This window comes from Sminthopsis crassicaudata, chromosome 1 (assembly GCF_048593235.1).
Source record: "Sminthopsis crassicaudata isolate SCR6 chromosome 1, ASM4859323v1, whole genome shotgun sequence".
Classification (NCBI taxonomy): domain Eukaryota; kingdom Metazoa; phylum Chordata; class Mammalia; order Dasyuromorphia; family Dasyuridae; genus Sminthopsis; species Sminthopsis crassicaudata.
The window spans coordinates 53,925,285-53,952,456 of record NC_133617.1 but is presented as its reverse complement, the minus strand read 5'-3'; the positions used below and the strand labels follow the sequence as shown (position 1 = coordinate 53,952,456).

The following is a 27,172-nucleotide window of genomic DNA, read 5'->3' as shown; positions in this document are numbered from 1 at the left end:
TCAAGAGCAGGAGGAGACTGCTCATTTGGAGGTTTTTCTCCTGAGCTAGAAAACAGCTTAGATTTAGAATAATTTACTAGTATTTTTTTTCTTCAGCACTTCAGCTCCTGAAACATCCCTTTATCCTATGGAAGATAACTTGAGAATGAGGAGACTCTGCTCAGTGTAATGGAAAGAACTTTGGAACTGAGTAAGGAGACCTGCAAATGGATAGGTCAGTTTCACGGTTTTCTTCTTTATAGCATGACTGAAGAAGTCAGTCCTTGTATTATAGAAAGGCACTTCTAGCTCAAGAAAACTGTGTTGTCATAGACTTTAATTTAGATTCAAAATATTCAGAGTCTCACACTCTACCCCTCCAGCTTTATTTTTTTCTCACATCCCCTCCCCTTGAGCAGTTTTAGAGCTGGAAAGGGCTTTAATGACCCCTCATTTCTCTCATTTTAGTACAGTATCTTGCACAAAGTAGGTATTCAAACATTTGTTGAAGGTACAGAATATGCTTAGCCCAGAGGAGAGGAGATTTAGGTGGAGCTGATAATTATCTTCAAGGGTTTCTTAGAAAGGATCTGACAAGGAAGAAGGAAATTCTGCACTGGAAAGACAGACTATGGGTAGGAGTGGCGAAGAAGTAGATTTAGGTTTGATATGTGAAGAACTCCCTGTTAAAGGGAGCCAGAAATAGAATAAGTTGTCTCACATCCCCAAAATGGGTAGATTTTAGGCGAAGGCTGAATCTAGTCCTTCACAATGTCTATCATCCACTCCATTTGAGGGATTCTATTCTCTCTCTCTACACTTTCTCCCTTGGTGATCTTAGTTGCTTTGGATTTAAGGCTCATCTCTACACTGAGGATTCCCAGATCTAGATATCCAGACCTTTTCCTTCCCTAAGCTGCAGTCCTGTATCACCAACTGCCTATGAGACATTCCCAACAAGGCATCTAAGCATCTCCAACTCAAAACATCCAAAGGAAAACTCGCCACCAGACTCTTCCTTCTTTCAAAATGACTGTTAAGAGCATTACTTTCCTCCTGGTCACTTAAGTTTAAAATCTTGATGTCACCTTCAAGTTCTTACTCACTCTCCATAATATAGGCAATTGCCAAATCTTGTTATTTTGATCTCTGTAGAGGCAGCTCCATCTCTCTATAATACAAGGACTGACTTCTTCAGTCACACTCTAAAGAAGAAAACCGAGAATCTGAGGGTGAAACTGACCTATCCATTTGCAGGTCTCCTTGCTCAGTTCCAAAGTTCTTTCCATTACACTGAGCAGAATCTCCTCATTCTCAAGTTACCTTCCATAGGATAAAGGGATGTTTCAGGAGCTGAAATGCACAGTGCATAAAATTGATATAGTATAGTTTCTAGGAAGGATATAGCAATAACCTTAAAGATGGTTTCAGATAATCTCTAGATCAAAAATAACAAAGTTTTTGAGACAAAAGAAGCCAATAGTGGAGTGCAACTCCAACTCTAAGCCATAGAATTCAACACTCCTCGACTTTACCTCTTAAGACTACTCCTCAATTCTATCTCTTAAGCCATAAAATTAGCCTATCAGTGATACAAAGCACCTGATTTTTCTTTTTCCTATAAATTTATCTTCTTTCTCCAGGTTCTTTGCTAATTTTTTTGGAACTTAGCTCACTTCAATTGGCATTACAATTATAATAAACTTTCCTCCTGGACTTGGAGATGATTTCAAGCCTGCACATTTTTTCGAGATATTTCATGATGCCAGTCTGGAACTCCAATCTTTTGGGGGTCTTCTTTGAACCCCAAAAGAATGGACCTGAGCTCAAAACTGAGCTCAGATCTGGTAAGTGACCTGTCCTGGGTCACTCAGCTACTAAGTATTTGAGGCCAATTTTGAACTTAGCTTAGTACACAACACAGTAGATGTTTAATAAATGCTTATTGCCTTATGTTTCCTTTATAACATTGATAATCTGTCAAATCTGTTTATCTATTGATATCAATCTATCAAAACTTTCCCTTCAACACCAGTTAGAACAGGAGTGACTTTGGGATCTGCAGGATAACAGGTTTTTGAATGAGTGATAGATAGGAACATAACAGACCTCAAAGGTAGAGAGGTTACTGAGTGATGTAAGATAAGGCAAGTGACTATAGGGAACAAGTATTCCAAACTCCCCACCTCAACCAGTAAATTGAAGAGAATGAGTGAAGGAATATAGCCAGAATTAGAGGATAATCAGGGAATGTGTCATCTGAGGGGGAGACAGATTTCAGGAAAAGCTGATAGATGTGAGAGAGCTGAAGGGAGGATTGTTCATGGGACAGGCATCCCAGAAGGCACTGTGGAAGAGCTTAGATTTTGGTTTGGTTTAGTTGAAACTTTGAAGTAGGAGAATTGATGGGGATGGGAATAACAAATTGGGGTAAGGTGGAGGGAATAGGGTTTGGATCAATCAAAAAAGAAAAGAAAAAGAAAATTCCTATTCCACCTCAACTTTCCACTCCCATTGCTGTGACTTTGCGTTGATTGTCTCCCATGATCCGCATGCTCTTCCTTTCCAGTTGGAAGTCCTGGCTTAAGACCTAACTCAAATATGAAGCTTTCTCTTATATGTGCTCTTGACAAGCCACCTCCTCAGAGCAGAAAGTGAGGTTCGTGAGGGAAGTCTTTAGTACAAAGCCTAGCACACAGTAGGAGCTTAAATAAATGCTTATTTCTTGATCTACTGATATGGAAGAGATTATTGTACAAGTGATTCAGATTGGGCTAGCAGACTCGGGATTGCTTTCCTGAACAGCTTTTATTTATTTATTTTTTTTTGTCTGTGCTGCCTCCTCTGGTTATTTTGAAGATCCAGGTGATATTTGTTTGTAATAAAACTTTATAATAAAAAGTCAGTATATTTAAAGATCCAAGTGAATTCACATAAATAAAAGAGCTTTGTTGAGAATCCCAAACTTTTATCCCCCCTTTTCTTTTTTATTAACTTAACTATTTTCTCTCCTTCCCACTTCTCTCGGTATAAAAGAAAAACATAATCTTTTAACAAATACACCTAGTAAAGCAATTTCCCCTCCCCCCTCTATTTTTTTTTTTTTTTGGAGTCTTTCTGCAAATCTCAGAATGAATCCAATCTGCCTCAAAATGTCTACATTTTTTTCTCCTTGTGATTTCCTGTGATCACAGGTCTAGAGAAAAAAAAAAATTCTTCCAAAAGATTTGTGTCGACAATGATTTGAGGTAAATTTGACTGAAGTGCGTTTGTAGGGTTAAAATAAAGTTAATGGAACCTTGGATGCTAGCTTCTAGTCCAAAGCTCACTCTTGTATGGCTAGGGAAACTGAGGCCCGGGGTGACGAGGAATCCCCACTCAGTCTGAGGGCTTCCCCGGGGTTGCCCGGCCTTTCCCAGCGGATCGCCTAACGGTCCCACTAGGGCCCCGCCCCCGCCTTGGCCCTGCTTCCCAGCCACCTCCCCTCCCCCCTTCTGCCCTCACCGCCGAGTGCGCAAGCCTCCGGCCTCGTGCCCTCCCCCTGCGCGTCCCCTCAGTCGTGATCCCCCCCCTTCTCCCCTGCCTCTGGCCGGCCTCGCACCCTAGGCCCCCTCCCCCTTCCCCCTTGAAGGTTACGGTCGGGCGCCGGCCCCCCCTACGCTGCCCGGCGGCGCGTGCCCCGAACTGTTCGATCGCGCGCACCCTCGCCCCCCGCCCCGCAGCGGCGCGCGCCCTACACTCCCATCCCCCCGCCGTCCCCCCCCCCCCCTCGCAGAGGGCGCGCGCGCCCCGCGCTCCCATGCGCCGCTGCTGCCCGGCTTTATTTGTAAACACTCCGACCGCCGCCGCCTCCGCCGCTGCCGCCGCCGCCGTCGTCTCCGCCGCCGCCCGCCCGTTGCCTCTGCCGTTGCCGCAGCAGCTTCCAACCAAGATGGCGGCCGGTGGGAGCGGCGGCGGCCTGTCGTCCTGCCCGCCAGGGGTGGGGAACGGCTGCAGCAACGGCAACGGCGGCGGCGGCGGCGGGCCCGGGACGGGCTTGAGCTACAATAACTGCTCCGTGGCGGCGGCCGCGGCCTCGGCCCCCGGAAACCCGGCGGCCGCCTCCGCTTCCTCCGCCTCCTCGGCCTCGGCCGCCGCGGCCTCCTCCGCCTCCGCCGGGTCCGGGGCCGCCTCCGCCCAGGCCGCAGGCGGCGGCGGCGGCGGGGCGGCTTCGGCCGTGGCGGCGGCGGCCTCCGGCCCGGGCCCGGCCCCCGCTCCGGCCCCGCCCGGGGCCGTGGGGGCGGCGGCGGCGGGGCTGGTGCTGCACCGCGAGCCCGTCTACAACTGGCAGGCGACGAAGCCCACGGTCAAGGAGCGCTTCGCCTTCCTCTTCAACAACGAGGTGCTCAGCGACGTGCACTTCCTGGTGGGCAAAGGCATGAGCTCGCAGCGCATCCCCGCGCACAGGTGAGCCCGGGACCCTCCCCAGCCTTGCGGAGAAGGGGAACCCCGCACCGGGGAGGGTGGTGTGCTCCTCTCCCGGACCTCCTGCAGAGCCGGGGTACCGCGGAAGGAGGGGGATGGCCCGCGCCCCACCCACCGTACTTCGAAGCCCCCCTGCAGAGAAGGGGCAGGGAGAGCCCCCAGATCTGGGGGAAAACGGAATGGCCTCCACCCAAACCCCGCTCTCCCCACCAAGAGAAAGAACTGGGGAGGGCCCCCCGGACCCGGGGGGGAGGGGGATGGTCCCTACCTGAACCCCCGGCCCCCTGCTACAGCCAGCCCCTCTGCAGAGAAAGAGATGGGCAGCCCCGGCAGAATGTGGGAGGATGGGCAGGAAGAGAATTCTCATCCAACCCCTCCCTCCCGAAGGTGGAGATGACCCTCATTCGGACACCCACCCTCGGGGGGGAGCAGGGGGGACATGGGGTGGTCCTCATTTGGAAACTCCCTGGGAGAGTTAAGTGAAGAGATGAGAAGAGTGCCCAGAAAGGGCGAGGATGGGGATAGCTCCCTTCAACATCCTCTCCATTGTTCCCCCTTCCTCTTTAAAAAGAGCCAGCAGCCCAGGAGAGCCAAAGGGAGCGCCCCCCCAGACTCAGGGAGAGTAAAAATAGCTCCCATCCAGCACCCCTCCCCCACTGCACCCTCAGCTCCTTTGAAAAGAAAGCAGGGCGGCCCTGAAGAGCATCCCATGGGGATCCTCTCCGTATTCCTGAAAGGAGGGTGGTGATCTTGGGACACCCCCTCTATGGTACCCCCCAGCCCCAGAGTTCTCAGAAAGCCACAGAGGGAGTGTCCCCCTGCCCCGCCCCCCCAGCCAGCCTGCAGGGAAAAAGTCAGGCGATCAGTCCTCCTAGAGCCACTAAGGAGCCTCCAGTTCTAAGGTGATGAGGAGGTATGTTCGTTAGAAACTCCAATTAGTGAACTCTCCTCCCCTCCCCAAGAAGGGTAAAAGCGGGCCGGGGCAGTGTTGGGATAACCTCAGAGGGAGCCTCCAGTATGAGCATGATGATGGCCTCTTGCCTGAACCTCCCCCTTGGGAGTACCCCTTACCCCCTCCCTGCCCTGCAGAGAAAAAGAGGGGCAGTCCTCAAGACAGCCAGAGAGAACCTGCAGTTATCAGGACGATAATGGCCCCCTATCTCCCGTTACCCTTCCTCTCTTCAGGCTCACCAGACCAGATCTCTCCCCACTGATTGCCACTTTCTGTAGATAAACCTTTCTGTGGTCCTTGATCTCTCCTCTCCTCTTTAGATCAGACCCTCTACTATTCCCCCTCCTCAAGTACCTCTGGTCCTCTTTGACGAGAGGAGTTGTTGTAAAACAAAACAAAAACAACCCAACTCTTTTAGAATATACTTTCCTATCTTAAGGATGTCAGCCCCCAAGTCTTTCCCTTTCTTACTGGCCTCCTTCACCCTGTTCTTCAGATGTGGTGCCCCCTCCCCCCTTCGGAAGAGGTCTCACATACTCTCATAGGGGAAAAGTTGTTGCCTTTGTTATCTCTGAGGAACCAGTTCATCCAAAGGGTCATATTTTCTCTTTTTTTTACTGTTTCCTTTCAAAATTGGGATCAGTCCTCTTCTCACTCTTCCCCTTCACCCCCAAGTCACTTCCCCTTTCTAGACCTCAGTTTTCTGTTTGCAAACTGATTGGGTTGCACCAAATATTTTCTAAGAACCTAGTGATTTGGTTTCACCTTGAACCCTTAATAATAAAGGTTCTTAAATTAAACAATCCCTCAAAAAGAACAAAGGAAGCAGTCCGCAAATTCTAGCTTTCCTTCTTTAACTACCCTGTTTTCCTTAACACATAGGTGTTTTCACATCAGTTTCCTTCCTTCTCTAGCCACATCTCCTGCCCTTTAGGAAGGTAGGTAGTAAATATCTCTTGGTCATTTGGATATTGTATATGACAGTAGATACTTGAGATAACTTCTCTTTCATTCCTACCTCCTTGTATTACAATCCTTTATATACCTGCATTTAAACTTTTTGAAGGCAGAGACCATGACCATATTCCTTTTGTAGTGTTCACGATACCAAGCATGTGGTAGGCATGAAATTAATACTCTGTTGAACGGCAATTGTTTCACCTTCTCTGAAAGGTCGGTCTTGATCATTCTACTCCATAGCAATGGTTCTCTCCTGAAATGGCAGCAGTTATGAGTAATGATATTCATTGGAGACTTACTACTTAGGACTTTGTATGATTATTTTAATATAAAATAATCTTTTTCCCTAATCAGCTTCCCTATAAGGTATCAATGTCTCAGAGAATGGCAACTAGCACAGTCTTATTGTGCAGTTACTTGGATTAGGGAGAAGAAGAAAGCAAGCGTTTTAAATGATGTACTATGTTTCAGGCACTGTCCTAAGGACTTTACAAAATATGGTATCTCTTGATCTGATTTTGAAGTGAGAAGACTCAAGTTTGAATTGGCACTTGGTAGTTAATAACTGTGACACTTTGGGCAAATCATTTAATTACTGAAATGAGGAGGAGAAAGGTGATGCAATTGAACAAACACCTTCCAATCAATAAGACTGTGATGGATAAGGAAGATTTTTTTGGAGGTGAGGCATTTTTAGTTCAGTAGATTTCAGGCCCCAAATTCATAAAGTATTTGTCACGTCAGAGAATATAAAAAGGAACATATGGTATATGTAGTCCCTATCTCTCAAGGTTTGCATGTAAGCAGTGAGGCATGAAAAGGATAAAGTCAAATATCATGGCTGAGTAGGGCATAAGAAGACAATAAGGAATAGAAAATGAACCTCTTGTTTACAGCTCTCTTGCAGCTTCAATCCTGTGATATTTTTTGGAAAGTGATCAGTTGATGTCAACTGACGGGTATATTTGCAAATTGTTAGTCCTTAGTTCTCCCCTCAGAAGTTTGCTGTTCCTCCTGACCTACTAGGTACAGCTAGAATTTTCTGTTGGGCTTTCTATCCAAGTATTCTTTTTTCCCTTTACCTGTGTCACACATTTCTGTAGCCTTCTTGCCTTCTGCCAAATTGTTTTTATCTCCCTGGGGATCTTTGTACCAGGGTATTTTTGTACCTTGGACTTTAAGCCAGATTCTTTATTGTCATTCCTGACAAAAGAGATTTTATTGTTTTTTGAAGTTGTGCATATTCTTTTGGGACTCAAAATACCTTTCTGTTAATGTGTTGTTAATAGACAAGGGACTTGTAGGAGGAAGGTTTTATGCACAGAATGATGGGAAGTGCTCTGGATTTGGAGACAGGAAAACCAGCCAGCTTCTTGATCCTCATGAAGCAGGTGTGGATCCCAGAGCCTCTAGCTCCCAAACTGGTACTATGTCTTGTTGCTCTAGAGCTATGGTCAGGTTCAGTTGAGTTTCTGTAGTTTCTTCTATAGATCCAATATAAATGGAATGTGAGGTAAGCCTCTGAAATGGATTTTTATCCACTAATCTGGTTGTTTTATAGAAGAAATAAGTTGTTAGCATCAAATGAAGGTGAGAAGGCAAATGGTAACTGCTAAATGATAATGGAGGCCAGTGAAGACCTCCTGTATTTGAAACCAAGGCTTCTTTCCTCAAAGGGAAATCTTAGAGGATAGAGACTTGGAGGAACCTTATTTACATTGATTGCTTTCTGAGTTGAGTGGAGGGGAAATGGAGGAAGGGTTCAGAGTTGAATGTGAAGTTGCCAGCAATGTGCCAGAAGTGCAGAGTAGATAGAGAGTTAAAATAGAGGAGATCTGCCTTAATAACTACTAAAAAGCAAAATATGCTAACTCTAAGCTGTGGATGGAAAGGGGTGAGCATTGCTAGCTATGACTTAATGTCTTCTGGCTTGTTCATAAGATTTCAGCTGCCTTTAGAAGCATCGTGAGTCAGGGTTCTGATCTTGACTGCCATTAATTTGCTATGTGACTTTGTAATGCTGTGATTTATTATGTTTTTCAAATAGGCGATCTCTTCTTTCATCTCCTATCCATTTTGCATATTTTACTTTATTCTGGATGATAAAAAATTGTTTTTAAAAAGTGCATTTTAACATTTGTCAGTAATTGGTTTTGGACAAGGTGTTTCCAGATCAACTGCAAAATAATTTACAGGTAGTTGTTATTAAATTGTACAGTTGCACAGCTCTGAACTTAACAATTAAAAAAAATTATTTCATAAAGGATAACAGTGATTTGAATTACTTGTTAACTAGGTCACATGATTTTTAGATGGCATTTCCTTGAAATAAAATATTGAAATTTAGCAGATGAATAGAGAATTTGAACATGTAGTTAGGCTATTTTTTGTTTGTTTGTTTTACTAGAAATATGACATAGCTAGACTGCTTCTGAGAGAAAATAATTTTCATCATAATTTTCCTTATTGAAAGTTCTGTAGAAATAATATGCCTTGATGTAGGACTTGAAATTTACAGAGTACATTCCTTTCAGTTACCTTTTCAGGTAGCATTTTTCAGATGAGGGGACCTTAGTTCAAGATATTTTAAGTCATTAGTTTACAATCAGCTTATTTACAGTCACAGACTTCAGAGAATTAGAGATGGAGAGTTAAAACAGGGTCTTCAGGCTGTGTTCTTTCCACTATTAGCTGTGTTAAAATAGAAAGTCTTCTGGAATCAGGAGAATATTTAAAACTTTTTGGGGGGATAGAATTTATATGAAGAATCATGTTTGATACTTTTGGACAGGTGAAGATGATTCTACATAGTGTAGTTCTATAAAATTGCTAATATTTAGTAAGGGGAACTAGACCTATTACTTTTTTTGGGCTAGGGAACTTGTCTTGAGGAAATTCCCTCAACCAGTATAGGTCAGCACTTGGGTCAGGAGGATGAAGGCAGTTTTGGAGAGAGGGAAAGAAAAGAGGAGAGGAAGAAAAAGGGAGGAAAGGAGAAAAAGAATGAATAATTTAAGTCCTAACTGTGTGTCAGGTGCTGTGCAAAGAATACAGAAAAAGAGTATCCCTAAGCATCTAGTAGTTGAAGACTTCACAAAGATCTGAAAAGGGAGCATGGGAGAGGGCACTTGCCTAGAAACCTGGGGCAAGGTTAGAAAAATATTCTGGGGCATTGTGGGTTTGAAGTGATCATGACTTTTAGTGCTTCCTTAAGATAGAGGTTCAGGAGAGGAACTTAGCAGCTTGAAGAAACTGCTGAAGAGGAGAAGGTATTGACAGCATGAGAAAGCGGAATTAGACTGGTCACTCAGGGAACCATGGGCTATTATGGTTTTGAAATACAAATTAAACATCATTTTCAAATGTCCTGGAACCAGATGAAAATGTAATTGGACAATATTTTACAAAAATACAATAAAACACAACTAATATTAAACCTTAAAACGAAATAAGTATGGAGCCAACAGGTATGTTTCTGTGTGAATTTGTGGCTTCCTTTCTTTTTTGAGTTTAACACTACTGGCTTAGAGAGGCCAAAATTTGGCAGAGGTCAACACAGTATATGTCTTTATGACTTAAAGACTAGTTCCCTATATGATAGGTTATGCTACCTCTACTGTGGTTATCTGGAGATTTTTGGAGATAACTTATCTATATGATGAATACTCATTGGAATGGTTCTTGGGTGATAATTGGCTTGAACAAGTAATGCTCATAGGATATAAGAAATGAATGAGTCACAGACAATTAAAAAATAAACATTTATTGATGTACACATAATTATGTTAGTTTGTGATATTTATCACAAATAAGAATTTGAGGGTGTTAGGGGAAACTCTTAAATAGAGAGGATTAGGAAAGACTTTATGAAATAACTTGCAGTTGACCTGAGCATTAGAAAAATGAGTAAGATTTTAAAAGGCAGAGATGGAGTTGGAAGGGCAAAGAGGATTTTTGAGGAAGGGGAAGGCAGGATTGTCAAAGGCACAGAAGTAAGGAAGTCTAAGCTGTGTATGAGGCCTTCTAAATAATTTTGTTTGGCTAGATTATTGGGAGATGAAGTTGCCAAAATAGGTTGAATTCAGGTTGTGGAGGGTCTTGAATGTCAGATTCAGGAAGTTGAACTAGAATAGCAAGATCAAAGTAATGGGAATAGGAAGAAATAAACCAGGTTACCTGGTAGTGTTGTGCTGACTGGGAAAATTGATAACCAGTTAGAAAGGGCATTATCACACTAGATGATAATAAATCATGGTGATGATTAGAGCTAGCATCATTTAGAACTTTAAGGTTTACAAAGGGAAGTGGTAACAATGGAAATGAATTTGCAAGACTTTTTAAAGGAAGAGTCAACAAGATTTGCTTACTAGATAGGGGATTTAAACACAAGGGGTCTGTCAGAGATTTTAGAGTTGGAAGCCATTTAAGAAGTCATGTAGTCTGACCTTACTTCACAGATGAATGCAATTTTAGGCTTACTGATAAGGTATAGTACAGGACTAGTAGTTGGATAGTTCTGTTGTACTCTCTTCTTGTCAGTAGAAACCTTGCCATATGAAGATCAGTTGAAATAGGGATTTTTACTCTGGACAAGTGATGGCATATTGGGGGAAGGGAGTGTCCTATGAAGAGGATCTTCAAGTATTTTGAAGGATCAGTAATGTGAAAGAGGGATTAAGACATACTATGCTTTGACCCATTTTCTACAGGAAGCCTTTCCTGACTCCAGTGCCATCCCTTTGTTAATTATTTCCTGTTTGTTCTGTACATAGCTAGCTTTATATGTATTTGTTTTCATGTGTCTCCCCCATTAAATTTTAAATTCATTGAGGACAGAGATTGTCTTTTGCCACTTTTTGTGTCCCCAACACTTGGTAGAATACCTGACATATATATATATATATTTTTTTTTTTTTTATAGCTTTTTATTTACAAGATATATGCATGGATAAATTTTCAGCATTGACGCTTGCAAAACCGTCATTTCCAACTTTTCCCCTCTTTCCCCCTACCTTCTCCCCAGATGGCAGGTAGACCAATACATGTTAAATATGCATACATATACATATGTAAATATGCATATATATATATATATATATATATATATATATATATATATATATATATATATATATATCCATACAATTATTTTGCTGTATAAGAAGAATTGGACTTTGAAATAAGGTAAAATTAACCTGAGAAGGAAATCAAAAATGTAAGCGGACAAAAAAACAGAGGGATTGGAAATGCTATGTTAGTGGTTCACACTCATTTCCCAGAATTCTTTCACTGAGTATAGCTGGTTCTATTCATTATTGAACAAATGGAACTGATTTGATTCATCTCATTGTTGAAGAGGGCCCCGTCCATCAGAACTGATCATCATATAATATTGTTGTTGAAGTATATAATGATCTCCTGGTCCTGCACATTTCACTCAGATGTAGTAGGCATTTAATAAATATTGATTGAGTGATAACCATATTTGAGATAGTCATCAAAGAAAAGCATGAGAAACTATAGAGCATGTACTAGAGCTAAAGAGTAATTTAGTTTATCTAAAACACAGAGGAGAATCACAGCTATTAAAATTGGTAAAGTGGTACCTAACTGGAGGGTCGGAATGCAGAGCAAAAGAGTTTGAACTCCATTCCCTAGATGGTAGGGAGAATGGGGATTTTTGACCAGAGGAGTAACACATATGGGATTCTTGTATAAAGAAGATGAGTTTGGCTGGAAAATTTAGGATGAATTAGAGTTGAGAGAGTAGAAGAAGAACGACATGTAGAAAGCTATTAGAATAATTTGGGTGTGTAGTAATGAGGAACAAATCTTAGTCAAAGCAAAGGGAATAGAGACAGTGTGAAAGATGGTTAAATTTTTTTGAATGAGGGATATTTGAAATAGAAATTGATAAATTAACTTTCATGGGAGGAAGAAAAAGATTTAAAGGATAGCACCACATTTTTTAACTTGGTTGAAGCTAGAGAAGCGGGAGAAGAGGGCTGAAGGCAGAATATTAGAAGGTACCCATTTTGAGATGCCCCCCAAAATATGAAAAGGCAGAATAATAGGGGCAGAGGGAAAACCTAGAGAATATGACATCTTGGAAGCTAAAGAAGTCCAGCAAGGCCCAGTGCTGCAGAGAGATCAAAAAGGATAAAGAGGAAAAGCAGGCCATTGAATTTGATAATTGGCAATTTTAGAGTAATTTCATTGACATTGTGGAAATAGAATCCTCTATATGAAAAGTCTAAGGAAGAGTAGAAGGTAAGGATGTTGTAGCATCAAATATTGACAGCTTTTGAAAGGATACAAATAGGCAATTTTCAAAAGAAGCTATTAACAACTAATACCATCTCCATAAGAAATGAATTGTTAGAATTGTACTTAAATTGTAACAAAACAGGAATGACATTTTGTGCATTGTGAAACACTGAAAATTGTTGAAAATTTCTACGTCTTTGTTTCCCAAATTATGTTCTCTTGTGATATCTTGAGTGATATGTATAGGGGTTCAGTGAAGGAAGGAAAGAAACAATTGCCTGCTATATGCCACCCACTATGTTGAGTGCTTTACAAATATTGTCTCATTTGGTTCTCATAGCAATGCGGGGGAAAGGGATAGATATTATTTCCCCCATTTTACAATTGAGGAAACAGAGGCAGACAGAGGTTAAGTGAATTTCCCAGGGTCATATAACTAATAAGTGTTGGAGGTAGAATTTGAACTCATCCCTTCCACATTTCAAAGTCTAGTTAGTCTGCCACTTAGAGATAATTTTATTTTAAATTCTTGAATATATGTATGTGAATTTATTGTAGATAATTTTACCAGTATGAAAATAAACCTGATTTCCTCTTTTACTTTAAAGCTTCTCCAATCCTTGTGTATACTAGCACTTAGAAGTTGTATAAAAGTATTATAATATAGGTTGCCCCTGTGGGCATAGAAAACTTGAGCTGTGTCAGTGAGTCAGTATTAAGTGTCTGCTGTGCCAGGCTCTGGGAATACAAAAAGAGGCAGAAGATAGTTCCTGTCTTCAAGGAGCTCACAGTCTAATGGGGGATTCAACAAGTAAACATGTCCAAACAATCTGTCCACAAGATAAAAAGGATATATTAGGGAGAAGGTCCTAGAATTGAGAAGGGTAGGGAAAGGCTTTTTATGGACAAGTGGCAGAAATGAGAAGTTTCAAGGCTTGAGGGATGGCCAGAGAAAATGCCTCGAGCTGAAAGATAGGGTGTCTTATTTGTGGCAATACCTGGAGGAAGTTATTAGAAGACCAGAAAGTTTGGGAGGGAGTTCTAGGTTGTGGAAAGCTTTGAATGCCAGAGGACTTTGTATTTGATTCTGGAGGGAATAGGGAGCCATTGGAGATATGTAGAATGGGAGTGACATGGTCAAACCTGTGTTTTAGGGAAATCACTTTGGTGGCTGAATGGAGGATGGAAGGGAGTGGAGAGAGACTTGAGGCCCCAGACCCACCTGCAGCCTGTAGTGTTCCAGGTAGGAGGTGATGAGGGTTAGCACCAGGACGGGGCCAGTCAGGAGGAAAGGGGTCATACCGCAGAAGCAGAAATTGACAGGCTTTGGTAAATTGTGTGGATATGGGGGATGAGAGAGTCCAGGTAGACTGCTAGGTTGGGAGTCCAAGGGACTGGAGCCATAGTGTTACCCTCTGAAGTCATATGGAAGGAAGGAGGGAGGGGGGAGGGTTTGGGGGAAAGATGATTTGGTTGGGGATTTGTTGAGTTGAAAGTGGTCTCTTGTGTTGTTGGAGATGAAAGACTGGAGGTCACTTGCTGCTTTCACTGAGCAGCACCTTGCCATTTGGTCGAGAACATCTACTCCTAACTCAGTCTGGTTGGTTATTAAATAGGCTAGTTTCTGACTTTGGCTTGTTCTGGGTTTGACTCTGAACATTTGGATAGAGGGTTCTCATTATAGTTGCAGACTTGGATTTCTTACATTGGTAAGAAGTCAATGTATTCCCTGTAGGCTTTTAACTAGATTTCAAAACCAGAGTTTGATGCAGCAGTCCATATGTATCTGTGTTCTCTTGTCCTCATTCTCTGTAGTTCTGAGGAATAGTCTCAACTATGCTGCAGTTGCTGTAGGAGTTGATCTAGGAGTCTCAAGGAAAAATCAAAAAATATAAATTAATTGCCCCAAGTTACATTGTATAAATCTTGACTTGTATTTTTTTGAGCCTCAACATTGCTACACCTGTAGGTACTCTGCTACTTTTTCTTCTAATATAGTCTTTTTCCAAATGAAAGAACCCATTAAACAATTATCTGTAATTTGCTGCCATGTAATTTTTTTGTCTATCAACCAAAATTTCAGACCCAATTTGTTTGGTTTATTTCATATATATAATTTACAGCATGCTATGTACATTAGGTAAAAATTCCTTCTGACAACTTTCAATAGAACACCACCATAGTGAGGATACTAGATAAAACTTCCTGAGATAGATTTTGTTTCCTTTTAGTTTTCAGGTAAAAGTTGAAGGTACGTCATTATATGTAGTAATCTATTACACAGCATAGTTTTATTGAATAACTCCTAGGAGCTACATCACATACTTTTTATAAGTAGGTTTCTTCTGTCAATAATGTTACAGGAGACAAGACCAATAAACTTCTCTAACTCATCTAATGTAGTGAAGGAATTAGCACAGTTATTTACTGGCTCCCACTTTATGCTTTTTTTTTTTTTTTTTTTTTTTTGCTGAGGCAATTGGGGTTAAGTGACTTGCCCAGGCTCACACAGCTGGGAAGGGTTAAGTGTCTGAGGCCAGATTTGAACTCAGGTCCTCCTGACTTCAGAGCTGGTGCTCTATCTACTGCGCCACCTAGCCACCCCCATTTATGCATTTTTGAATATTTCTAAACATTGGCTTACCTTTAGTTAGTAAGAACTTTGGTTCTCAATGCTACAGATTGTAGAATTTGCCATAGATCTAGATTGAAGTAATAATAAATAGTATTTAGCTATATTGCATTGTGAAGAACCATCATCTTTGCCTTTCAGACATCATGGCTCTTTATAATAATCGCCAACATTTATATAGCACCTTATGTATGTGCTGGCTAAGTACTTTACAATATCTGTCCTTTGATATTTATCTCCTTTGTCATAAATTTGGGTCTGGCAAGAACTCCATTTCTCATTACCTTTTAGATTAACAGCTGTAGAAGGAATTTTACTGATGAATTCATTGTTGCTGGAATCAGATGAAAAATATTCTTTCACAGCTTTGGACTGCAGTTATAGCAACAAATTTACTATATGAAAGTTCACTATCATATGAGTAGGATGAGATATTATTAGTTCTAAAATCTGTTCATCAGAGAGTCTCTCAGACATCTTATTAAAATCATTCAAGCAAAACTATATTATTATGTCATCTATACTGTTTATAACATGATAAATCCTGAAAATCTGAAAAAAAATTAAAATTAGCAAAGTAGTGGTAAATACATGGAAATGTAATTTTAAAAACTATTAATATGCTAACCACAAGGTTTTAAAACCAATTTAACCGATTCTATTGACATTTCAAAGGAAAATGATTAATAAGGACAAGGAAATGATCCTTAGAAATAAGTGAGAGTTTTTTTCTTATTTACAACAAAAATATAAAGTATTTAAGCATATGTATCACTTGATGCATTAAACTAATCCTTATAGGTAGAACCACATACTTTAATAATTTTCATCATTTGAAAAGTTAAGGACTGTTTATAACAAATTTAGAAAAAGTCATGAAGTAGGAAATAAAAATACCTAGGCTTTTTTGCATTTTAAATATCTAAAAAAATTTATTTCAATTGATGTACCTAATCCTTCCATTAAAATGAAAGAATGAATAGGAAAGCAAAATTCAGCAATTTTCTATTTAAAATATTTAAAAGTAGGCATATACAGTATGAAAAAAAGAACTAACAGTCCAAAACTTGAAAAGCATTTTCTATACAGGTTTGGGAGGAAGTAATGTAAGTATTGTGATTTTCATTTTGCATCTAGCTAGATTAGAGAGGACAGGTAATATGTCCATGATTATTATTGGCACATCCCCTGAAAATTGCCATATTTAAAAATATTTTTAAACTTTTTTTTTCAATTTACATTCATTTTACATACATTGAGATTCTTTCTACTTAGTGCCTTCATAATCTTAAATGAAATAGAAAAGCATTTATAAAGTACTTATTCCTTGTTGAGAGTATATGTTAAAAATTGAGACAGCTCCTGTCTCAAGGAGCTCACATTCTAATGGGGGGAGGGATGTTTAATAAAAATTGCAAAAGATTTCTGCTTCTGGTGTTGAGTAAAGATTTAGGCCATGCTCTGGTTTTGTATAAGCCTTAAGTAGGAATTGGGGGAGAGTGCATTCTATATTCAGAGCAGTATGGTACATTTCAAGGCCAGAAGTATTCCTTCGTAAGTCAATTTGGAATTTTATTTTAGGAAGGGGGGGGAATTCATGTTGCTAGGATATTCTATCGTAAAGAGTATTGCTTTCCTGTAACTTTTTTTTTTTTTTTTTTTTTTTGAGATGAGAGGGAAGAAAAGGGAGGAAATCTTGTCTTTGGACGAATTGTAATCCATAGTAGTTAATTCAATCTTTGTTATGGATTAGAATAGGACAGATGAATAGTTATTTACTTGTTAGAGTGATGCTAGAATATATTTTGTTCAGTAGACTTCTGCAAAGTGAAAATCCAGAGAATGCTGCATTGTTTTTGAGCTATTCCTTCCCAGTCTGACCATGGGATGAGTAATGTATCCATGGTTGTTGCAACATGCCCTGAAAATTACTATATTAAAAAATATTTTTACCTTTTCCTCCCAAAATTTGCATTTAATTTGTGTACATTGACATTATATGTAGTACCCAAGGCACTTTAGTCATGGCACAGTGGGAGTGCATGAGTCATTTTATATAGAGGCAGTGTGAAAGGGTGCAGACATTGTTGGTTGTTGAAGAGGATTCTTTTTTTTTTTTTTTTTTTTAATTTTTATTATATATATATATTTTTATAATATTATCCCTTGTATTCATTTTTCCAAATTATCCCCCCCTCCCTCTATTCCCTCCCCCCGATGACAGGCAATCCCATACATTTTACATGTGTTACAATATAGTCTAGGTACAATACATGTGTGTAAATACCATTTTCTTGTTGCACAATAAACTTTAGATTCCGAAGGTACATGTAACCTGGGCAGACAGATATTAGTGCTAACAATTTACATTCACTTCCCAGTGTTTCTTCTCTGGGTGTAGCTACCTCTGTCCATCATTGATCAACTGGAAGTGAGTTGGTTTTTCTTTATGTTGAAGATTTCCACTTCCATCAGAATACATCCTCATACAGTATTGTTGTTGAAGTGTACAGTGATCTTCTGGTTCTGCTCATTTCACTCAGCATCAGTTGATTTAAGTCTCTCCAGGCCTCTCTGTATTCCTCCTGCTGGTCATTTCTTACAGAGCAATAATATTCCATAACCTTCATATACCACAATTTACCCAACCATTCTCCAACTGATGGACATCCATTCATCTTCCAGTTTCTAGCCACTATGAAAAGAGCTGCCACCAGACATTTTGGCACATATATGTCTCTTTCCGCTCTTTAGTATTTCTTTGGGATATAATCCCAGTAGTAGCGCTGCTGGGTCAAAGGGTATGCACAGTTTGATAACTTTTTGGGCATAATTCCAGATTGCTCTCCAGAATGGCTGGCTTCTTTTGCAACTCCACCAGCAATGTATCAGTGTCCCAGTTTTCCCACAGCCCCTCCAATATTCATCATTATTTGTTCCTGTCATCTTAGCCAATCTGACAGGTGTGTAGTGGTATCTCAGAGTGGTCTTAATTTGCATTTCTCTGATCAGTAGTGATTTGGAACACTCTTTCATGTGAGTGGATATAGTTTCAATTTCTTCCTCTGAGAATTGTCTGTTCATATCCTTTGACCATTTATCAATTGGAGAATGGTTCGGTTTCTTATAAATTAGGGTCAGTTCTCTATATATTTTGGAAATGAGACCTTTGTCAGAACCTTTGTTTTTAAAAATATTTTCCCAATTTGTTACTTCCCTTCTAATCTTGTTTGCATTAGTATTATTTGTACAGAAACTTTTTAGTTTGATGTAATCAAAATCTTCTATTTTGTGATCAATAATGATCTCTAGTTCTCCTCTGGTCATAAATTCCTTCCTCCTCCACAAGTCTGAGAGGTAGATTATCCTCTGTTCCTCTAATCTATTTATTATCTCTCTCTTTATGCCTAAATCATGGACCCATTTTGATCTTATCTTGGTATATGGTGTTAAGTGTGGATCCATATCTAATTTCTGCCATACTAATTTCCAGTTTTCCCAACAGTTTTTTCGAATAATGAATTTTTATCCCTAATGTTGGTATCTTTGGGTTTGTCAAAGATTAGGTTGCTATATATGTATCCTTTTTTGTCCTTTGTATCTAATCTGTTCCACTGATCTACCGGTCTATTTCTTAGCCAATACCAAATGGTTTTGGTGACTGCTGCTATATAATATAGCTTTAGATCAGGTACACTTAGACCACCTTCCTCTGAGTTTTTTTTCATTAGTTCCCTTGCAATTCTCGACCTTTTATTCTGTTGAAGAGGATTCTTATTCTGGCTTTAGAGAATTGAGTCAAGTCATCAATGTGGTTCATTGGAAAGAACATTAAGAGAAGTTAGGTTCGAATTAAGTATCTATCCTAGGGTGACCCTGGACAAGTAACTTCACCCCTCTGAATGATTTCCAAAGTCTCTCCTGGTTCTGAAGTTCTTATAATCAGGCTAAAGGAATCTTCACTTAAAGGAGACAGCTTGTTATAATGGAAAAAGCTATGAACTGGTTGTAGTCTGTGGGATCCACTGATGCCATTTAACTACCTTTGTGACCTTAACAAGTGATACTGTATATCTTAGTTTCCTTATCTGTAAAATGAAAAGATTGAACTAAATAAATAATTCCTTAGTTTCTTTCTAATCCACAAATTCCTTGCCCTGTGTCCTCCCCACCCAAGTTTTTCTTTTATTTTTAGGAATATAGTGGGCATATTTTTATTATGTTCTAGTTCAGCCCAAAAGAGATAGCAATGATGTCTTGGATCTCTACATAGTAGCTATCTTGTTGAAAACTATGATATCTTAACATAGTCTTGGAAGGTTTGTGTATGTAGGAAGGAATATTGTTCTTATTTTACAGATATAGAAACTAAGGCACAATTAAGATCAAGAAAGACAGTTTCTGTCCAAATTGAGTAATAGTCCAGGCCAGTAAACTTAACTTTTCAAAGTTAATCACAGTCTGAGTGTTAGAAAGACTGACAGGACTCATCTAATCTACAGTATTCTCAGCAAGTAGCCATCCAGTCTTTGAATGCCCTCTAATGAGGGAAATTTCCTGAAACTATCCATTTTACCTTTACATATCTCTGATTATTAACAATTTTTTTCTTTAAATTAAGTCTAAATGTATTCCTCTATAACTTTTCCTTGTTCTTGGCCTTGCCCTCTGAGACCAAGCAAAATCTCTCTTTCCTATATTGATAACCTTTTACATTATTATTGTATCTCCCTTAAATCTTCTCTTCTCTTTTTCTATCAACCAGTACTCATATAGTATAACCATCAATTCTCTCATTATCTTGGTTTCTGAAGCTTCTCTAAATTTGATCCAAAATATGGTGCCCAAGACTCAATACAGTGTTCCAATTATTTGCACTGACCAATCTGATGCTACCATTGTCGCTCATTGTAAACAGCTCTCTTAGGTCTTTGATAACATCTATCTTTTAGCTTCCATTTCCATCATTGAATCAGTTTCAGCTTCCACTTTGAGCCTTCATATTTTTTGCAAAGGGACTAATATCTAGTTGTACCTCCCTATCCTGGATTTCGAAGTTGATTTTTGCATTCAGTTTTATCCAGTGAGCATTTTTTTAAGTGCCTACTTTGTTTAAAACATTTCGTTTTGGGCAGTCAGGAAGTCTTACATTCTGCCTTCCCTCTACCCTAAGCATTTATTTTCCCTCTTCCATCCTCCATTGCACAATAATGAAAGGAAATAATTCCCAACAAGTAGACAGTCAGATAAAGTAAATTCCGCCATCAGTCATATCCACTTAACCTGGAGGGAGGGTACTGCTAAGCTGTGAAAACTGCTTTATATCTTTTAGGGGATAGTTATGAGTTATTTTTCCAAATATTAAATGTTGTATAAGAATAATAGGGACACAGGAACCTTTGGTTCAAAATTAGGAATCATTTTTATACATGTGACACATTAACAATGCTTCACATTACAATTGCATAGTCAGTGTCTTGAGTTTCTAAGCACTTAGCTTACAATATTGGCTGAGAGGGGAGGGGGGAAGGAAGAGATAGATAACACATGAGCAATTCATTTGCTCCATTAGTATCCTTGTGAAACTTAAAGAAAGTGAGGAAGACTATCCTCACATTAGGTGGATCCATTGAAGCATATTGTGGAAAGACGATCATATAATAATATGCAAGCTTGTCCTTGTCACCTTATTGTTGGATCAAATACACACACTGTGAATTCAGGAGTTTACTATATGCAGACATTGTGGGATCACAAAGACAGAAGTAGTCCCTGCTGTCAGGTAGCTCATATTTTGGTGGGATAGAAAACCTGCATGACAGTTAATTGCATGCAAGATACATGCAGGGTAAATGGGATTACTTAAAAGCACTAGGGATAGAAGGGGCAGAGGAAACTAGAAAAGGCTGCTTGTAGGAGGAGGAATTTGAGCTGGTCTTAAGGTGAGACTGGAGACAGAGGTAAGAAAAGAGAACATTCCAGGCATGGGACACAGCCATCAAAAAACCCAAGTTTGGAGATGGAGTGTCATATGGGAGGAACAACAGGAATCCAATTTTGCTGGTTCATAAAGTGCATGGAGGGGGGAATAAAGTATAAGAAAGTATGGTAGGTTATAAAGAGTCAGCTTGTAAAGGCCTTTAAAAGCCATACAAGATTTCTTATTTGATCCCTGGAAGTAATGGAGAACCACTGGAATTTATTAAGTAGGATAAATGCAGTTGTTTTAGAGTTCCTCTTTGGTTTGGAAAAGCATTTAAAATTTTGTGTGTATAAGAAATATCAGATTTCATGTTAAGACCTGGGCTTGAAGATAAAATTATATAATAGGTTCAACATGTGTATAACCATTTGTATTTGGTGGGTATGTGTGTGTGTGTGTGTGTGGGTGTATGGGTGTGGGGGGGTGTATGTATGTATTTCAACCTGGACCCCTGATTTAATTTGTGGAGAACTTTGTATATTAAAAACTTTTGTTTCCTGGGGCACTAAGAAGTGTTGTAACTTGTCCATAGTCCTACCATACTGTTAATATGTTTCAGAAGCAGGATTTGAACTTAGGTGTTCCATCTCTAGGTTGGTCCTCTCTCCTTCAGGCCAACTGCCTTTCATCTTCATCAGTAGGAGGACTACATTGCAGGTACAAGGCAGTCTTAAAACAAGTGATTTGGAGAAGCTGTACACAGTTAAGAAATATGTAATATCTCAGGATTTCACTTTCCTTATAAAATGGTCATAGTACCTGGGCTAAGTGCCACAGAGAATTATGTTGTTCAAGTGGACCAGTCTGAACAAGATCCGACTAGCTCATGAGCCTTGAGCATATCATCCACCCCTCTTTTCTAGGATTCAGGTTGTTCGTCTGTAAAGATTATCTAAAGACTTAAATCTCGAAGAACTCTTCTACCTTGAACATGTGCTGTCTCTTCCAGTTTTGACATGATATGTTGTTCTGATTTCCTGTTCTACCATTTTATCTCCTGTTTTATAAGAAACCTTTTTTAGTCTGATAGTATATGATTCTATTTATTTAGTTCAACAGTCTTTTTTTTTTTATAATTATACTTTAACATTCATTTTTAAAAATTTTGAATTCTTTATTTTTGACCTTTCTCTAGCCCCTCAACCACTCATTCAGAAGGCAGGAAATATGATAACAAATTATACGTGTAAAGTCATGCAAAATATTTCCTTATCAGCAAAAACAAAAATAAAATATAAAATAAATTAGGTGAAAAAAGTATGCTTCATAGTCCATCAGTTCTCTCTTTGGAGGTTGATACATTTTCTTTGTGAGGCCTTTGGGATTGTCTTATATTAGTCATTGTATTGAACAAAGTAGCTAAGTCTTTAACAGTTTTTCATCATTTCAATATTATTGTTACTGTATGTACAGTGTTTTTCTGGTTCTACTGACTTTAGTTTGCACCAGTTCATATAAGTTTTCCCAAGTTTTTTTGAAGCTATCTTATCATTTTTTTATAGCATAGTAATGTTAAAACACTACTGTGTTTCCTTTCTAATCACAACCATATGCCATGTGTTCAGCCATTTCCAATTCTTTGCCACCACAAAAAGAGCTGCTATAAATACTTTTATACATATAGGTCCTTTTCTGGGTTGGGTTTTGTTTTTTAATTTCTTTGGGATACAGTATTTTGGGTATAGTTCCCAGTGGTTGCACCAGTTCACAACTCCACCATGGCACCAGTTCACGACTCCACCAGCAGCTCATAAGCGCACCTATTTTTCTACATTCCCTCCAGCATTTGTCATTATTCTTTTCAGTCACATTAGCCAATCAGATAGATGTGGGGTATTACCTCAGAGTTTTTTTTTAACATGTTCAGCAATCGTCTTTTACAAGAATCATCTTGAGTACCACATTGCACTGAGTGCTCTGGGAGTGTTTATGTGCAGAGTAGAAGATGGGGTCCAGAGGGCAGCCCCTGACTTGGAGAAGCGCATACTCCTCCTGTCTTTGGGAGCGTCCCTATGTAAGGCAGCCTAGAAGTTGTAAAGATGTGGATGTAAAATATTAACCTTCTTTTCCTGCAAAGATCAGTTGGGAGGGGGCAGAAGAGGGGAAGCAGGATAGATATTTTCTATGCCGATCATAGATCAAAGATAAGAGATTTAATGGACCTTTTTTCCTCTCTTTTTGAATGTCAGGTTTGTGTTGGCTGTGGGCAGCGCTGTCTTCGATGCAATGTTTAATGGTGGGATGGCCACAACTTCTACAGAAATTGAACTGCCAGATGTGGAGCCTGCTGCTTTCTTAGCTTTACTCAAGTAAGCCTGTATGATTCTGCTGTGCGTTCTGCTAAATGTAGAGTTAGAGAATTGTTGACAGATGTAATGTACCAAAAATCTTTTACTGAAAACAGAGTAGGGAAAAGACATTGCCTTTAAGAGTGGATAGCAAAAAGGATGCTGAATTGGGAATCTGCTCATTTAGATTCCAATCCTGATACCATCATTAACCCATAGTGTTATGTCCCTTGTTATCTAACCAGTCATGTCATCTCCCAGGCCTTAGCTGCCTCATATCTACAAAATGAAGGCTAGGATTAATAATCTTGAAGGTTTCTTTCAGCCTTGTTATTTGAAGAATTTAGGTTTCAGATGTTTAATTTCTGATAAAATGCTTTGTGTTTGATTTTTTGCTGAGAGTAAGTGCTGATCCACTGACAGTGGCAATTAACTATATAAGGGCTTTTGCTGATACTGAAATTGATTCTGTTGAAATAAATTGTACATTTTGTAAATAAACATTATGAAATACTATAGGGTAAAAGTACTTTTCAACATTGTTCCCAGGTAATTAAAAAATATGCTAACTCCAGTTTTGTACTTTAATTTTACCAGCCAGAAAGTGTTTTTTTCCTCTTTAATATTTAATTTTGTCCCAATTATATATAAAAATAATGTTTAATACTGTGGTTTTTTTTTTTTTTTTTTTTTTTTTTAATTTTGGGTTCCAAATTCTCTCTTTCCTTCCTTGTCTTCTCCCCTCCCCCACTTATTGAGATGGTAAGCAATTTGAAATAAGTATACATGTGCTGACATGTAAAATGTATTTCCATATTAGTCATGTATTGAAAGAAAACACTCCCAAAAACCCCCAAGAAAATAAAGTAAAAAAAATATGCTTTGATTTGCATTCAAACTTCCCTCAGTTCTTTCTCTGGAGGTGAATAGTTTATTTCATCACAAGTTCTTTGAAAATTATACTGGATCATTGTATTGCTGAGAATAGCTAAATCATTTACAGTTGATAATCATATAATATTGCTGTTACTGTGTACAGTATTCTCTTAGTTGGCATCAGTTCACATAAATCTTTCCAGGTTTTCTGAGAGTATGTCCTGCTTGTTATTTGTTGTAACACATTCTATCGGAACTATGCCAAAAAGTTATCAAACTGTGCATACCCTTTGATCCAACAGTGCTACTACTAGACTTATATCCCAAAGAAATACTAAAGAGGGGAAAGGGACCTGTGTGTGCCAAAATGTTTGTGGCAGCCCTTTTTGTAGTGGCTAGAAACTGGAAGCTGAATGGATGCCCATCGATTGGAGAATGGTTGGGTAAATTATGGTATATGAAGGCTATGGAATATTATTGCTCTGTAAGAAATGACCAGCAGGAGGAATACAGAGAGGCCTGGAGAGACTTACATCAACTGATGCTGAGTGAAATGAGCAGGACCAGAAGATCACTATACACTTCAACAACAATGCTGTATGAGGATGTATTCTGATGGAAGTGGTTATCTTCAACATAAAGAAGATCCAACTCACTTCCAGCTGATCGATGATGGACAGAAATAACTACGCCCAGAGAAGGAACACTGGGAATTGAATGTAAAATATTAATACTACTGTCTATCTACCCAGGTTACTTATACCTTCGGAAACCAATACTTAACATGCAACAAGAAAATTGGATTTACACACATATATTGTATGAGATTGCCTGTCATCTAAGGGAGGGAGTAGAGGGAGGGAGGGGAAAATCTGGAAAAATGAATACAAGGGATAATGTTATTAAAAAAATTACTCATGCATATATACTGTCAAAAAAAAAGTATAATTATAAAATTAATTTAAAAATTAAAAAAAAAAAAGGTAACAATCTATCACAATCATTTGCCAGTTTTTTCAGTTATTCCCCAAGTTGATAGGCATTCCCTCAGTTTCTAATTCTTAGCCACCATTAAAAGAGCTGTTATAAATATTTTTGTGCATGGTACATATCTAGACCTAGTAGTGTTATGCTGGGTCAGAAGGTATGTATGCATAGGTTTTATTGGGCATAGTTCCAAATTGTTGTACAGAATGGTTATAATTTCAATAGTGCATTAGCATGTCGATTTTCCAACATCCTTTTCAATATTTGTTTTTTTCTTTTGTCTTATTAGCCAATCTGATAGATGCGGGGTGATAACCTCACAGTTTTGATTTACATTTTTCTAATTATAGATTTCATTACTTTTCTGAAAATTGCTTATTCCTATTCTTTGACTATCATCTGGGAAATGGATCTTATTTTTATAAAGTTGACTCAGTTCTCTATATGAGAAATGAGGCTTTTTAAAAGAGAAACGCTGCAAGATTTTGTCAGTTATGATTACTAACTGTATTTTTCTCCATTCTATTTTCTCCCTGTTTATACTACCCTCTTTCTCTTTTTAACCATGTTCATCCTGCCCCTGATATGCCCTCCCTTCTGTCAGGTTCCCCTTTCCCCCTTTTCTTATCTCTTTTCTCCCCTATTTTTCTATAGATTTCTATATGCTACTCCTCCTTTGAGCCAATTCAGATAAGAGTCTTTGCCTTCATCTTCCCTTTTACTTTGTATTTCTTTTATGTGAGATAATTTACCCCATTCTACCTTTCCTTTTCCCCTTATCCCAGTGTATTATTCTTTCTTCTCCTGCCTCCTGTTAATATATATTCCTTTTAACTGCCTAATGATGAGAAATTTGTTAGGAGATGCAAGTATAGGGGCAGCTAGGCGGCGCAGTGGATAGAGCACCAGCCCTGAATTCTGGAGGACCCGAGTTCAAATCTGGTCTCAGACACTTAACACTTCCTAGCTGTGTGACCCTGGGCAAGTCACTTAACCCCAGCCTGGGGGGAGGGGGAAGGGAGGGAAGGAGATGCAAGTATTATTATCATCCAATGCAAGAATGTGAACACTTTAATCTTATTGACTCTCATGATTATCTCTTATCCTGCTTAAATTTTTTTGTTTGTTTGTTTCTCTTGACTCTTGTATTTGAAAGTCAAATTTTTTTATTTAACTCTGATTTTTTTATCAGGAATGTTTGAGAGCCTTCTCTTTCATTGAATGTCCATTTTTTCCACCTGAAGGATTGTATTCAGTTTTGTTGGTAGATTATTGGTTGTAATCCTAGCTTCTCTGCCCTTCAGAATATCATATTCCAAGCTTTCTGATCATATAATGTAAAAGCTACTAAATTTTGTGTTATCCTTACTTGACTCCATAATATTTGAATTGCTTCATTCTGACTACTTGTAATATTTTCTTTTTGACTTGGGAGCTCTGGAATTTGGCTATAATATTCTTGGGTGTTTTTTTTATTTTTTTATTTTGGGATCTCTTTCAGAAGGTAATAAGTAAATTCTTTCAATTTCTATTTTATTTTCTGATTCTAGAATATCAGGGCAATTTTCCTTGACAATTCTTGAAAAATGATGTCTTGGCTTTTTTTTTTTTTTTGATTATGGCTTTCATATAATAATTCCTAATTCTCTTTCCTTAGTTTATTTCCCAGATCAATTGTTTTTTCCAATGAGATATAACATTTTCTAATTTTTTCATCTTTTTGATTGTTTTGTTGCTCCATGGAATTGTCTTGAATAAACTTTTATACCTCCTTTTTCATTTGG

General features: G+C 39.0%; 1 protein-coding gene across 2 annotated transcripts in view; it reads left to right on the top strand.

Annotated features, from left to right (window-relative positions):
• Positions 1–3,767: 3,767 nt before the first annotated feature.
• Positions 3,768–27,172, top strand: part of BTBD2 (BTB domain containing 2) — a 60,480-nt gene continuing 37,075 nt past the window's right edge. Inside the window, exons 1-2 of one of the 2 annotated variants that reach the window (XM_074303715.1) lie at positions 3,768–4,425; positions 23,427–23,546. In XM_074303715.1, coding sequence (XP_074159816.1) covers positions 3,779–4,425; positions 23,427–23,546 — 767 coding nt within the window. In that variant the 5' untranslated portion in view covers positions 3,768–3,778. The remainder of the gene's footprint in view (positions 4,426–23,426; positions 23,547–27,172) is intronic. The other variant, XM_074303725.1, reaches the window with a different exon arrangement.